A 14,644-nucleotide genomic window follows, 5' to 3' on the forward strand; every position below is an offset into this window, starting at 1 on the left:
TGAATGATGCAGTTATACCAACAGAAGTTGCTAGTGTAGACCAGCCTAAGATTATATGGGTCTCCTCTCAATGCACTCATACATCTCTAAAAACCTCTCATTAATCCTAATATCCAATCCCATATAACTCACTTTGATACCGAGAGTAATGCGGGTACATTAACAGATGAATATATCATTCTGTCGAGAAGCCACCTGAGCAGTTGGAAGTGATAAAGTACAGTTATTTTAAAGAGAAAATGTTGGTTATAGAGAGGAAAAGAGAGAACAGAAATTCTACTCATTACATCAGTGTTATGCTGCAATAAGATGTTACAAATAGCCTGGCAGAATGTAATGAAAAAGCTCCAAAGGAAAACTACGTAATCGATTTCTGAACACAGCACAAGAGAATATTAGGGAGGACCACTAACAAAAACATAGCTTTTTGTTTAAGAACTGATATTTCAAAGTGTTCTAAAATCTCCATGCGCATCCAGATTGCCTCAGGGACACGTTGATCAAAGTACTCCAGATTTGTAACACTAACCCTTCCCTGGATCTTGCTGATGAAATGCAAGGACCTATCAGTAGCTGAGCTGTATTTAACACTTCTGAACCTCTGAATTCCAAGTGACTACTGTCTCTTTTCTATTCACTTTGGATAAAGTACTTTGATACTTTGCTCTGAATAAAATGGAAGAAATGCAATTTTTTCTTTCAGAGAGAATTTTGATCATGAATAGGAGGAGCCAAATTCAGCGCTGGTGCAAGGAAGCACAACTTCTGACTTCAATGGAGCTGCACCTGCGTACACCAAATCTGAATTTGGCTCAAAAGTATTTTCATTCTTGAGAGCATAGTCTTATTTGCTTCAAAAGAGTCACAAAGTTGAAGAAGCTGCAAGACTGAAGTTACATCAAAGTTTTGCACTGAGAGAGAGAAACCACACATTTAACTGGTGGCCTGTCATCCTGATATAATTAACTAAAATTTTACTTCCTGCCTCAAAAAACCTCTATACTGATATTTAAGAGCCAGGCTTTTAAAGATGAGATGAACTTCAGCAGTTACACAGGTGCTCTCATCCTAGGAACATAGGATTTGCCAAATCAGATCCATACATTCATCCATAGACCTGGTATGCTTCACCTGGCAATGATTAATACTTGATGCTTCTGAGGAAGGCATTAAACCCTTTGAGTGACAACAGATGAATTTTGTAGTGCTATTCTGTATATGGGGGAAAATACTAATCCCAAATTCTACAATTTACCCATTGGGATTGCACATATTCAATATCAATTGTCTAGGGACTCAACTGAGGTCGCTCACTGGTCTTGAGATAGAAAATTAGAATAAATATAAGGTTCAAATTTCCAACAAAGGCATGTTCTCCTTTTCTGACCCATTCATCTTTTAAAAGAAAACTTCATTCATCTGTGTTGAAGAGGTTGTATTTTGCTGAAGTCCAAAGTACCGCTCAAATGTGAGTGTTTCATTCATACTCAGAAGTCCAGCAAAGGGTTACTTACCAGGTTCCAATAATCAGCTTATTGTACTGAGGCATTAAAGTTGAATCTGAAATCCATTTCAGTTTTCTGTTTAATACTTTGTTTTCATTCTGCAGTCCAAAAGGAAATTGCCAAGAACTTAATGCGAGATGAAAATACATACAAAAATCTAAGTGCATAGGTTCAATGTATGGATAAATACAAATATTTGAGTTCTGAAAAATACATATAGGAAAAATGCTAATTAGAACAAAAATTCAGATACAGCATGAGATATTAGGAGTGGGTGAGTGAGGTTCTGTGACCTAAAATGTGCAGGAAGTCAGCCTCTGATCATGATGGTCCCTTCTGATCTTGAAGTCTATGAGTCTATTAGTTAATTGGGTGATTGCTGTGTGATTATATAGAGCTCAGCTGGCCTATTAATGAAGGAATCTGCCTCAGGGAACCCTGTGCAGCCCTATGTTAGCATTTAACCATTGTGACCACTGGTGCACTTGACAATTGGATACACAATGTTAGTCTAACAAAAAAGACTAGAGAAGGCCTGCTAATTTACCCTGGCTTTGCAGTATGATGTGAAGGTTAAAACATTCTGGCTGCGTTGGACTGAGGATGAACCATGGAGCTGTGAATTGTCAGTCTCAGTCTCTAGTGCCAACACCCTGCTGCCAGTTTGTAAATCTGTGGACTGGCAACTCTAGTGTCCCTACTCAGTCAGCTGCTAGAAAAAGAACTCAGAGAGGTTGTATCATAAATACACAGTACCCAAACTATAAAGAGTTTTAGGACTCAAAACCAGCATCTAGAATCACACTCAGATTTGAACTGGAAGATACTTCAGTCTCTGGTGCATGGGTATAATACACTCCAGGTGAAAAACACTGCTACATAAATGGGTGCTGTTCAAGCCACTACCCAGTAGAATACATTGTAGTACTTAATGCTACCAAACTCATTTTGGCAGGCTAATTTACAGAGGGGTAGTGTATCAGTGCAATGGGGGTATTGGTTGACTATGTGATTGTGCCTGACAGGTAAGGGTTGAAGCTGAGATCTGTATAATTCAGACGTGCATCTAAATAGTGGGAAAGCACTCAGAGTTTTTTAGGTGCCTTTTTTTAATTTTATAAATCTAAATAAATATGGAGGCAGCAAAGGCATGGATAACTATCAAAAGGAAAGGCCACAGCTTCCTAACAAAGCAAAATTGGGAGTTTGTGGAGGTTTATTTGGATTTGACCTCAACTAACACTTGGTGGAACACAGATGCCAACGCTTCTGCTTTTGCAAATAGCAGCATAATGCCTTTACAGATAACTAATCTAACTAACAAGATCTTTTACTGATTTTCATCTGAAAGATTTATTGATTGTGATTTATGATGTTGATATATCATGTAATCTATGGGTTGCAGTATTAACACGCCACTGTGAATCGCAAAAATCCAACTACATTCCAGAGTTTGACATCAAATCAGCTAATCTAAGAGATTGAACCAATAATCAGTTAATGGGACTTCACTGACAGTAAAAACTAATCCTTCCATCGCTTTAAAATTCTGTGAAACAACTGCTTCCAAATAACAAAAATGAGTTTCTCCTCTCTGACATCAGATATGAGTTCTGAAATTTAAATGTGATATTCTATGTGGAAATACTTAATTTCTAGGGTCAGAGGGTGAAGATTCTGAGGCATCATCAACTATATAGCTTTCTTTAAATGGCATTCTTTAAAAAAAAAACAACAACCAAAAACTCACAAGTATAAGCCGACTTTTCTTCAATTTTAAGTTTCTGGTCCAGATGGAAACCAGTCCATCCTGCCCAACACCTATGATGTTATTATCCACAGTAGGAGAGATGTGGAGGAGGGGTTCTCTGTGTGGCATCTCTGACACTGTAGGTAGATGGTGAAATATTTGCTTGGTCCTTGGTTGGTACTCTTCCTTCGCATGGCAATACAGTTACATGTGAAAACAAAATCACATTCAATAAAGTTACACCAGAATATAGCTTGTCTGAGATTCCCTTTATATATAATTACACATTTACACAAACCTAACACTAAAAACTTGTGAAAGAAGTTCTAATTCAGTTTGTGTTGACGTTAATGAAAGTTTTTCAGAATTGGGTCCAATTTCTTTGTTTTGATACTAACACATAAGGACTCATGCAGCAATTCATAAAATTCATGAAATCTGTTCACTGCACAAGCATGATACTAGTTAGCATATTCGTTTGTGTTGTCAAAACAATCTCATGAAGACATGAATGCAAATCTATTGAGAACTCATTCTGAGATTCTGAATGTCAAGTTACGGTGACAAACAGGATAGGATAGGGGCCCTTCAGAGTCCTCATATGCAGCACTTCATTCAGTTGCAGGAGGTGCATGTTGTGTGATGGGAATTCAGGAAGTGATGCACACGAGTTGAGCATGTTACTTCCAGTGTCTTTGAAACCTGATACAAAGTCACATGCTGAAGATTTCAAAAAAATTGACACAATGAAAACTGAAGCCATGAGAAACTTGCTGACTGTCAGTGAACCTTCTAAGTGAGGCCTCTTCAAGGGACAGGAAGTAGGCCACACCTCTTTTCAGTTTTTCAGGGGCAACTTGATTTCTTCTCTCATCCTGCAATTGCTTCTTTGGGTCTTGTGGGGGGAGTAAAGGGCAGCTAGTATATTAATGTCCCCTTAAACCCAGAGTGCCACACTTGCTATCCCTTCCATATTTTAGTAGAGGGAGCGAAAAGCTCTTTTGACCTCTTAAGTCACCCTTTCCCAGACTACAATGCAAGAATAAGAAATCCATGTTATGTCATAAGGGACAGTTTCTACAGAATAGGAATTGTTCCTGGAAAATCCACCATTTCCATGAGAATGAGTCCAGACTTCCATCATTTCAAATCCTCTTACAGACCTTAGATGTATTTTACCCCAACCTGGTAAATAAGACAACATGAAACACAACATATCTTGAAAATATTTACCCAATTTAAGGAAGGTTTAAAGGAAATAAGCAGCCTTTAGAGTACCTTGACTCAAGTTCCAGAGTGAGGAGCCTGGGATCACTACTACTTGTACGTGATGTGCTGGTTTCCCAGTGAAAATGCTATGGTTTGTGCTAAGAACATAGATTTATTGATTTATAACTAAAAGAAAAAGCAAGCACCTATGGAGGGCGCCAGGCACCACAGGCATTATTTTTAAAGTACATCAAACAAAATAAACCACTGGAGCTTCCCCCAAAACAGAAAATAAAATAAGTAACCAACTAGAGATATCAATCAGATCTAATCCCCAACACTCTCATGACACACCCACACTTATTAATAGAGAAGCTCTCTGAGCCAGGGTCATCTGGCTGGCCCTGAGGGGAGTCAGAGACCCAGCCTACCTGTCAGAGGCTCTGCTGAAGGGAATGTGAGCCAACCCAGCTCCACCTCTGCACAGCTAACTGCCTAAATAGCTGGAAGGCAGTTAATTAAGGAACAGCTGGACCTACTAAAAGGCTTAGGAGAGCTCAGTGGGAAAGGCTCATGAAGCAGAGGCAAGGGGAGTTCCAGAGAGCCTATACTAGCCAGAAGTGGTACTCTGAAGGCAAAGGGAGAAGGAATTCTGGTGCTCTCCAGTCAGGCAGGCCTGGGAACGACCCTATCCTAGCAGAAGAAAGGCTGTAATAGCACTTCTGGAAGTGGAGAAATCTGAGACCTTAGAGCAGAAGAAGCTGCTGCTAGAACCCAGAGACTTTTGTTTAGGGACTTGTACGTTTTATCTGAGCTTTGAGGCCAGGGCCTTTAAATCCTTGTACAAGTGCTCCTTTCAGAAGGGCTTTTATTAAAGGAAGAGCTATTACTGTCAAGTAAAGTATTTTCCTTCTTCTTGATCAGCCTGTTAAAGTGATCTCACTGAGGGGGAAATTGAGACAGGCTTCAGCAGAGACATACTCTGCTGAAAGGAGGTGCTCAAGAAGTGATGGTGCCCCTTTTACAACCACTGATGCTACCATTTAACAAATCTTGGCACACTAGAGACATTCCAGAGAACTGGAAAAAAGCTAAATGTTGTACAAATATTTGTAAAAGGGTAAATGGGGGTGACATGGGTAACTATAGGCTGGTTAGCCTGACATTGATCCAAGGTAATATCAAGGGAAAAGCTGCCACGGGATGGAATAATTAAAGAATGGCCACATAGCTAATACTAGTCAACATGGTATTATGGAAAATAGGTCTTGTCAAACAAACTTGATATTTTTTTTATGCTATACTACTGGATTATTCCGATTTTACAGAAACCGATTTTTTAAAACACTGTATAAAGTCGAGTGCACGCGGCCCCACTAAGCACATTAACTCGGTAGTGTGCACCCATGTACCGAGGCTAGCATCGATTTCCGGAGTGTTGCATTGTGGGTAGCTATCCCATAGTTCCTGCAGTCTCCCCTGCCCATTGGAATTCTGGGTTGAGATCACAATGCATGATGGAGCAAAAACAGTGTCGCGGGTTATTCTGGGTAAATGTCGTCACTCAATCCTTCCTCCGTGAAAGCAATGGCAGACAATCATTTCGCGCCCTTTTCTCTGGATTGCCCTGGCAGACGCCATAGCATGGTAACCACGGAGCCCATTTAGCCTTTTATGCACTGTCGCAGTATGTTACGGTGCTTGAAAGACACGTATTGCAGTGCCTCCAGCAGCTTCATTTGCCTTGCAAGGTAGCGAGAGACCGTTACCAGCCTATTGCACCGTCTGCTGCTGTCAATGGGTGCTCCTGGTTGGCCTCGCTGAGTCAGGCGGTGCATGGGACAAAAATGGGTGACTCCACGGTCATTCCCTTTTTTGATTTTGTTCTAAATATCAGGTTCCTGCTAGAATATGGGAAAGTCTTACTGAGAACTCGAGTACGGAAGTGGTCCGGGTCAGAGTCTCAGAGCATCCGTAGAATGATGATCTGCATGCCCTTTGGGGTGCCCGCGATACAACCCCACCGTTGTTCCTCCTCCCACACTCTCCTGGGCTACCGTGGCAGTTTTCTCCCTTTGTACAATGAAGTATAAGATGCAGGAATAAGAAACACTGACTTTTAGTGAGATAAACTGCTCTCCAACTGCTATGATTCCAGGCGGACATCACCATTATTCATAAGGTGGAGGGAGAGGAGCACAGCTCCCGCTGCTTGATAGTCCAGGGATCTCATTAGACATGAAGTGGGGGCGGGGGCGAGGAAGCTCAGCTCCAACTGCATGATAGTCTAGAATCTCCATTAGACATGAAAGGGGGATGGAGAGAGACTCAGCTGGCAGCTGCTATGATCAGGACGGTTACCAGCCTATTGCATATCTGCCAGGATGATCTCCAGGACACAGCATTAAAGAGTGATGGGAGTCGTTCCATTTTTGCCCAGGCGCCCCCAGCCGACCTCACCAAGGCGCCAGGAGCATCACAGGATGATGACGAGGAAGGGTATCAGTCATTGCTACCACCGGGGAGGAGGGGAGAGGATGCTTGCTGTTTAGCGCTGCAGCACTCCGTCTACCGGCAGCATGCAGAAGACATCGGTGACATTGAAAAGAGGCGCAGAAACATTTTTTCCCCTTTTCTTTGAAGGGGGGAGGCAGGGGGTAAATTGATGACATATTCCTGAACCACTGGCGACAAGTTTTGACCTTCGCATGGACTCAGCCCTGAATGCAATGCTTTTCGGAGACTGCCAGGAACTGTGGGTAGCTCGATCCCTATGCCCTCCTCCCTCCTCATGAGCGTCATTTGATCTTTGGCTTTCGTACACTTGTCACACCTTGTGAGTCCCTGCTTGTGGCTCATCATATGCCTGGAAGATTTTTTCAACTGCTTTTTGAATTTGTTTCTGGACGGAAGCTCTGAAGACACTTTGTCTCCCATACAGCGATCAAGATCACTATCCCTGTACAGTCCATGCTGGAGCCTCTTTTTGGTTTTGGACTGATTGGCCACCGCTGGATCAGGCTCCACCGGCAAACAGGAAACGAAATGTCAAAGGTTTGCGCGTGGGATTTCTTGTCTCTGGCCGTGATTGATGTCAGATCGCTTCAGAAGCGGTCACAAATGGTGCCTGTGGGATTACGCCCGGGCCAATACCATCGAATTGCGGCCACACTAACCCTAATCCGACATGGCAATACCGATTTCAGCGCTACTCTCCTCATCGGGGAGGAGTACAGAAATCGGTTTTAGGAGCCCTTTATATCGATATAAAGGGCTTCGTTGTGTGGATGGGTGCAGGGTTAAATCGGTTTAATGCTGCTAAATTCGGTATAAACGCATAGTGTAGACCAGGCCTTAGACTTTTGTAAGGCATTGGACACAGGATCACATGACATTCTGATTTAAAAATTACAAAATACAGATTTTAAAACATCAACGTAGCATTTATCAAACTGATTTAAAACTACCTAACAGATAATTTCAAAAAAATAACTTTTAAAGGGGAATCATTTCTAGTGGTGTTCCCCTTACGGATCAGTTCTTGGACCAATGTTGTTCAATATCTTTACTAATTATTTGGAAGAAAACACAATCTTTACTGGTAAAAACTTGCAGATGGCAAACTGGAAGGGGAGTAAATCATAATCAGGACAGGTTAGCTCTAGAGGTAAACTGAACTCATTTGAACAACATGCATTTTAATAAAGCCAAATGCAGGGTCATGCTATTAAGAACCAATAAGTCACAATTATAAGCTAACTGACTGTATTTTGAAACGCAGTGACTCAGAAAAGGACTTGGGGTCAGAGAGGATAACATGTTTTCAGGGCAATGCTATGGCTTACAGACCAAACGTGATCCTAGGATGTATACCCCAGAGAATATTGAGTAGAAGTTTTTACCACTGTATACCAGCATTAGTGAGATCATAACTGGAATCCTGTATCCGGTTCTGGAGTCTGCATTTCTAAAAAGGATGTTGACAAGTAAGGAAGTATTCAGAGCTACAAGAATGATTGGAAGTCTGGAAAACTTGCCTTACAGGGAGATACAAAAGGATATCTACTTACCTTAGCAGTTAAGAGGTAACTTGATCACAATCTGTATGTACATATATAGGGAGAAAAATGTTGATAGTGGGGGGCCTCTTTAAACTCACAGAAAAAGGTATAATTCTAGTAGAAAAAGGTATAACCTGATCTAATGGCTAGTTGCTGAAGCTAGATAAATTCAGGCTAGAATTAAGGCACAATGTTAATAGTGAGGGTAATTTAACCTTTGGAACAGCTTACCTAAGGACATGGTAGATTCTCTGTCTCTTGAAGTGTTTAAATCAAGATGGGATGTCTTTCTGAATTATATGCTCTAGTTCAACCAGATACTGTTTTGATGCAGGAATAAGAGTGAAATTCTATGGCCTATGTTATGTCAGAGATCAGACTAGATCATAATGGTCCCCTCTAACATTATTTTTTTTAAATATATAACAGCTCTTAGTGGGCCCTTCACTCCCCAAAAGCCTGGGTTAAAACATGAGCCTTGCAGTGTGCCCTGAAGTTCAACTGATTTTGCTATTTCAAACTAATGGGGAGGAGCAGGAGTGAAATGCAGAGTTGTAGGCCCCTCAAGATAAATTCTCTGCCAAAAGCCTCCACTGTATAGAAGGGATTCTAGTTTAAGCATCTCTGCTGACTACAGCTGCAGTTGAATGGCATGAGCAGAGAAGCTTTCTCTTTTCTATATGCAGATCCCAAGGGCATTTTTAACAGTAATACCCTGTCAGCAAAGAGCCCAGTATTATTATGGATTTTAGAGAAGCAGGTGCAGTTTGTCCACAAGGAATCCTGGTATGACATAAGATCTGATAATCAACTACAGATTAGTTTGAAAAAGGGAGATATGTAAATGTTGATCTAACAATTGACTAATAGCACCCATGGAGTTCAAGTTATGAAAACATACAGGAAGCAACCTTGAGCTTTTAGCAAAGAAATGTAAAGCTAAATTAGCATTACAGCTGGATTATAAACAAATATTACCTTAAGAGCCATTGGTTAATTTCTTTGTTCAAGAATTGTCTTTCACTCTGAAAGCAATAAAGACATCTTTATAATAATGCTACTTAGCATTTTTAATGCTTTACAAACCAACTAATACATCTTCCAAATACCTGAAGGAGGTGGTAAGTATTATCTCCTTTTTACAGAGGAAACTAAAACATATTACAGACAAAATTTTCAAAAAGTGGCCACTAATTTTGGGGTCCTTAATTTTTTGGGTGTCCAACTTTACAGAGCTTGGGTTTGACTTTAGATGTGCTGAGCACCTAAGTCTCTCACTGATTTCAACTGGAATGTTTGGAGCTCCAGACCTTTGAAAATCATGGCCTACACACCAAACACAATAGCCTCATTTGAAAATATTGGCCTAACGCAAGTCCACGTATCGAGTCAATGTTTAGAACTCCCATCTCTCAGTCCCTTGCCCCACTAATTTGATGACAGCATCTTTCATCAGGATCATGAAGTAATTTGTCATGATATGCAAACTTATTAAATGTTGTATAATTTAATGCCACCTCCCAACTATTGTTTAAAATACTTTTTTTTGGTAAAGCTTTACAATTTTCAAGTTTTTTTGGAGCAGTATTTCTTGATTGCAAATTTTGAGCAAGAATATTTCAATATATTAACAACAATGAAGTTTTTAAAATAAGAGATGGGAGAAAGCTGATTGCTGCGGAGGAGGATGTGGATCGGACAGAAACTTTTCTTAGAAGAGAGTCTATTGATAGAGATTCTCTAGGTTTTAGTCAGGAGGAGAGGACGGAAGAGTATAAAGTATGGGCCAGATCAGACAAGAAGCATTCACATAAAAAAGAATCTGACAGATCAGAAAAGGGCAGACAAATAAACAGTGACAAGTTTTTAAAGTGCTTGCACACATATGTTAGAAGTCTAAATAATAAGATGGATGAACTAGAGTGCCTTGTGATAAAGGAGAATATTGATATAACAGGCATCACAGAAACCTGATGGAGTGAGGACGATCAATGGGACACAATCATTCCGCAGTACAAAATATATTGGAAGGACAGAACAGGTTGTGTGCGTGTGTGCGCGCATGTAGGAGGGCAGGAGTGGCATTATATGTGAAAGAAAATGTAGAATCAAATGAAGTAAAAATCTTAAATGAACCCACATGTTCCACAGAATCTCTATGGAGGGTAATTCCATAGTCTAATAAGAATATAACAGTAGGGACCTATTATCAATCACCTGACCAGGACAGTGATAGTGACTATGAAATTCTAAGGGAGATTAGAGAGGCTATCAAAATAAAGAACTCAGTAACAGTGGGGGATTTCAATTATCCCCATATTGACTGGGCACATGTCACCTCAGGACAAAATGCAGAGACAAAATTTTTCGATACTTGAAATGACTGCTTCTTGGAGCTGGTACAGGAACCCACAAGGGGAGAGTCAATTCTCGATTTAGTCCTGAGTGGAGCGCAGGATCTGATCTAAGAGGTAACTATAACAGGATCTCATGAAAATAGTGACCATAATATAACAATATTTAATATTCCTGTGGTGGGAAGAACACCTCAGCAGCCCAATATTGTGGTATTCAATTTCAGAGAGGGGAACCATGCAAAAATGAGGTTAGTTAAACAGAAATTAAAAGGTATAAGTGACTAAAGTGAAATTCCTGCAAGCTGCATGGATACTTTACAAAGACACCATGATAGAGGCCCAACTTCAATGTATACCCCAAATTAAAAAAAACAATTAAAAAATTAATTGATAAACTTAACAGTAACAAATCACCAGGATCAGATGGCATTCACCCAAGAGTTCTGAAAGAACTCAAATGTGAAATTGCAGAACTATTAACTTTGGTTTGTAACCTGTCCTTTAAATCAGCTTCTGTACTCAATGACTGGAAGATAGCTAATGTAACACCAATATTTAAAAAGGGCTCTAGAGGTTATCCAGGCAATTGCAGACAGGTAAGTCTAACGTCAGTACCAGGCAAATTAGTTAAAACAATAGTAAAGAAAAAAATTGTCAGACACATAGAAGAACATAAATTGTTAGGCAAAAGTCAACATGGTTTCTGTAAAGGGGAATCATGTCTTACTAATCTATTAGAGTTCTTTGAAGGGGTCAACAAACATGTGGACAAGGGGGATCCAGTGGACATAGTGTACTTAGATTTCCAGAAAGCCTTTGACAAGGTCCCTCACCAAAGGCTCTTACGTAAATTAAGTTGTCATGGGATAAGAGGGAAAATTCTTTCATGGATTGAGAACTGGTTAAAAGACAGGGAACAAAGCGTAGGACAAGTGGTAAATTTTCAGAATGGAGAGGGGTAACTAGTGGTGTTCTCCAAGGGTCAGTCCTAGGACCAATCCTATTCAACGTATTCTTAAATGATCTGGAGAAACGGGTAAACAGTGAGGTGGCAAAGTTCGCAGATGATATTAAACTGCTCAAGATAGTTAAGAAAGATGAAAGGAGACTGTGAAGAACTTCAAAAAGATTTCATAAAACTAAGTGATTTGGCAACAAAATGGCAAATGAAATTTAATGTGGGTAAATGTAAAGTAATGCACATTGGAAAAAATCACCCCAACTATACATACAATATGATAGGGGCTAATTTAGCTGCAACTAATCAGGAAAGAGATCTTGGAGTCATCGTGGATAGTTCTCTGAAGACACCCACGCAGTGCGCAGCGGCAGTCAAAAAAGCAAACAGGATATTAGGAATCATTAAAAAAGGGACAGAGAATAAGATGGAGAATATCTTATTGCCTTTATATAAATCAATGATATTCCCACACCTTGAATACTGAGTACAGATGTGGTCTCCTCATCTCAAAAAAGGTATATTGGTATTAGATTCACAGAAGGGCAACTAAAATGATTAGGGGTTTGGAATGGGTCCCATAGGAGGAAAGATTAAAGAGGATAGGACTTTTCAGTTTGAAAAAGAGGAGACTAAGGGGGGACAAGATACAGGTATATAAAATCATGAGTGGCGTGGAGAAAGTGAATAAAGTAAAGTTATTTACTTGTTCCCATAATATGAGAACAAGCCCACCAAATGAAATTAATGGGCACCAGGTTTAAAACAAATAAAAGGAAGTTCTTTTTCACACTGCGCAGAGTCAATCTGTGGAACTCCTTGCCTGAGGAGGTTGTGAAGCCTAGGACTAAAAGGGTTTAAAAGAGAACTAGATAAATTCATGGAGATTAAGTCCATTAATGGCTATTAGCCAGAATGGGTAAGGAATGGTGTCCCAAGCCTCTGTTTGTCAGAGGGTGGAGACGGATGGCAGGAGTGAGATCACTTTATCATTACCTGTTAAGTTCACTCCCTCTGGGGCACCTGGCATTGGCCACTGGTGGCAGACAGGATACTGGGCTGGATGGACCTTTGGTCTGATCTAGTATGGCCGTTCTTATTTTCTTATGTTTAACAAATACTGTAGAAAATTATAAGCAACCATACAATTAAAAGAAACTACTAAGAAATAAAGTAACTGTCAGACTCCTTGATTCGCCATTCAAGTCTTTCTTGTAAAATGTATGAAATTCCATGCTAACCCAGACACCTTTTGAAACTCTCACTTTCAATGCACAGTAATCAAATAAAATCTAAATTGCCTACAAATTTAACTTGAGTTTAAATATCAATTCCTAAGAGGCTCATTTTAAAAATACTTATAGAAAACTGACTGTGTAAAAAGTCTCTCTCTCACACACACACACAGACACACACCACTAGCTAGTCTTGGTTGTCTTTCTAGGAAGCATTTTTGTTAAACTGCTGTTCAGAGAACTAGCAATGAAATCGTAAGTATAAATGTTTTTGTAAACTCTAAGGTACTTACTGTATGGTTGCTGTGCCACTTGCTATAGCATCGACCATTCCCCTTTGTAAGGGTTCTACAATATGTTCAGCCAGCAGAACTACTCCATTCAAATGACTTTAGTAGAGCTGAAGTTGCTATGGAGACAATTTTGCATACGCCAAACAAGAAGCTGTTACGCCTAGTCACAGAGCCAGATCTTCAACCTCGGGAAAGTGTCACAGCTCAACTGAAATCCATGGAGCTATGACATTTTATAGCAGCTGAGGATCTGGCTTTAGGTGTCCTTGACAACAGACGTACTGTGGTTAATTTTTAGCAAGATAATAATTATTTAAGTAATTTGCTCTACAGAGGCAATGGGCCACATTCAGACCTTGAGTTGCACTAGTTTATCACTTGCCATTGTTCCATGGGAATATTTGATAAATTTGCAGCCGTGCAGTGAACGCTCAGTGCCACCATGCTCCCGGCTCTGCAATGTAACTGTGGAGAACATTTTCAGTGTAAATATTGTTAGGTTCTGTACCAGTGAATACTGCTGAAAAAATCTTGTCTGTGTCTGTCAAAACTAGTGAGAAATAATGAACATGGAATAAAAACACTTACATATAAATGGTTAGAAACTACAGTATCATCAGCCTTATTGCCAGGACACATGGAAAGCTATATAAAGCTAATGTTAATAGATTACCATTTGTAAACTTGAATTCAGTGGCTGATGGCCAACCCCTTTGCTAGTGCCAGTGCTAGTGCTTAGTGATGTTTAAGTGTTGGTCCCTATATGAAACCCATCAATATACCCATGTGTTCTGTGTGCTAAGACATATATGTAGTGGACTTGTGGGCTATAAGGTTTAACACCGCATTAAAAAATAAGCTCTTTTTGTACACAATTATACATTTGTAAGTTCAAGTTTAGTGATAAAGAGATTACACTACAGTACTTGTATTAGATGAATTGAAAAATACTATTTTTGTTTTTTACTGTGAAAATATTTGTAATCAAAAATATAAAGTGAGCACCGTACAGTTTGTATTCTGTGTAGTAACTGAAATCAATATATTTGAAAATGCTGAAAACATCCAAAATATTTAAAAAAATAGTATTCTATTATTACGAGTGCAATTAATAGTGTTATTAATCGTGATCAATTTTTTTAAATTGCTTGACAGCCCGAATATAGCAATTAAGATAAACCCTGCAGTTTTTGTTCAGGCAAAACAGCTGTATAAGTCAATAGATATTAACAACAACAACAACAACAACAACAACAAAAAAAAAGGACTAACCAAT

At 39.7% G+C, this 14,644-nt stretch overlaps 1 protein-coding gene across 6 annotated transcripts in view; it reads right to left on the bottom strand.

Moving 5' to 3' along the window:
• The window catches only part of LOC116839819 (cilia- and flagella-associated protein 337-like), a 72,952-nt gene extending 59,502 nt beyond the window's left edge, over positions 1 to 13,450 (bottom strand). For 4 of the 6 annotated variants that reach the window (XM_075066264.1, XM_075066266.1, XM_032806021.2 and 1 more), the window contains exons 1-4: positions 13,369 to 13,450; positions 9,504 to 9,550; positions 3,256 to 3,441; positions 1,515 to 1,708 (exon numbers count right to left, since the gene is read on the bottom strand). In XM_075066264.1, coding sequence (XP_074922365.1) covers positions 1,515 to 1,708; positions 3,256 to 3,441; positions 9,504 to 9,515 — 392 coding nt within the window. In that variant the 5' untranslated portion in view covers positions 9,516 to 9,550; positions 13,369 to 13,450. Of the gene's footprint in view, positions 1 to 1,514; positions 1,709 to 3,255; positions 3,442 to 4,533; positions 4,614 to 9,503; positions 9,551 to 13,368 lie in introns of those variants that run through there. The other 2 variants (XM_075066267.1, XM_075066265.1) reach the window with 2 other exon arrangements.
• Positions 13,451 to 14,644: the final 1,194 nt, after the last annotated feature.

Source organism: Chelonoidis abingdonii, chromosome 5 (genome assembly GCF_003597395.2).
Source record: "Chelonoidis abingdonii isolate Lonesome George chromosome 5, CheloAbing_2.0, whole genome shotgun sequence".
Taxonomy (NCBI): Eukaryota; Metazoa; Chordata; order Testudines; family Testudinidae; genus Chelonoidis; species Chelonoidis abingdonii.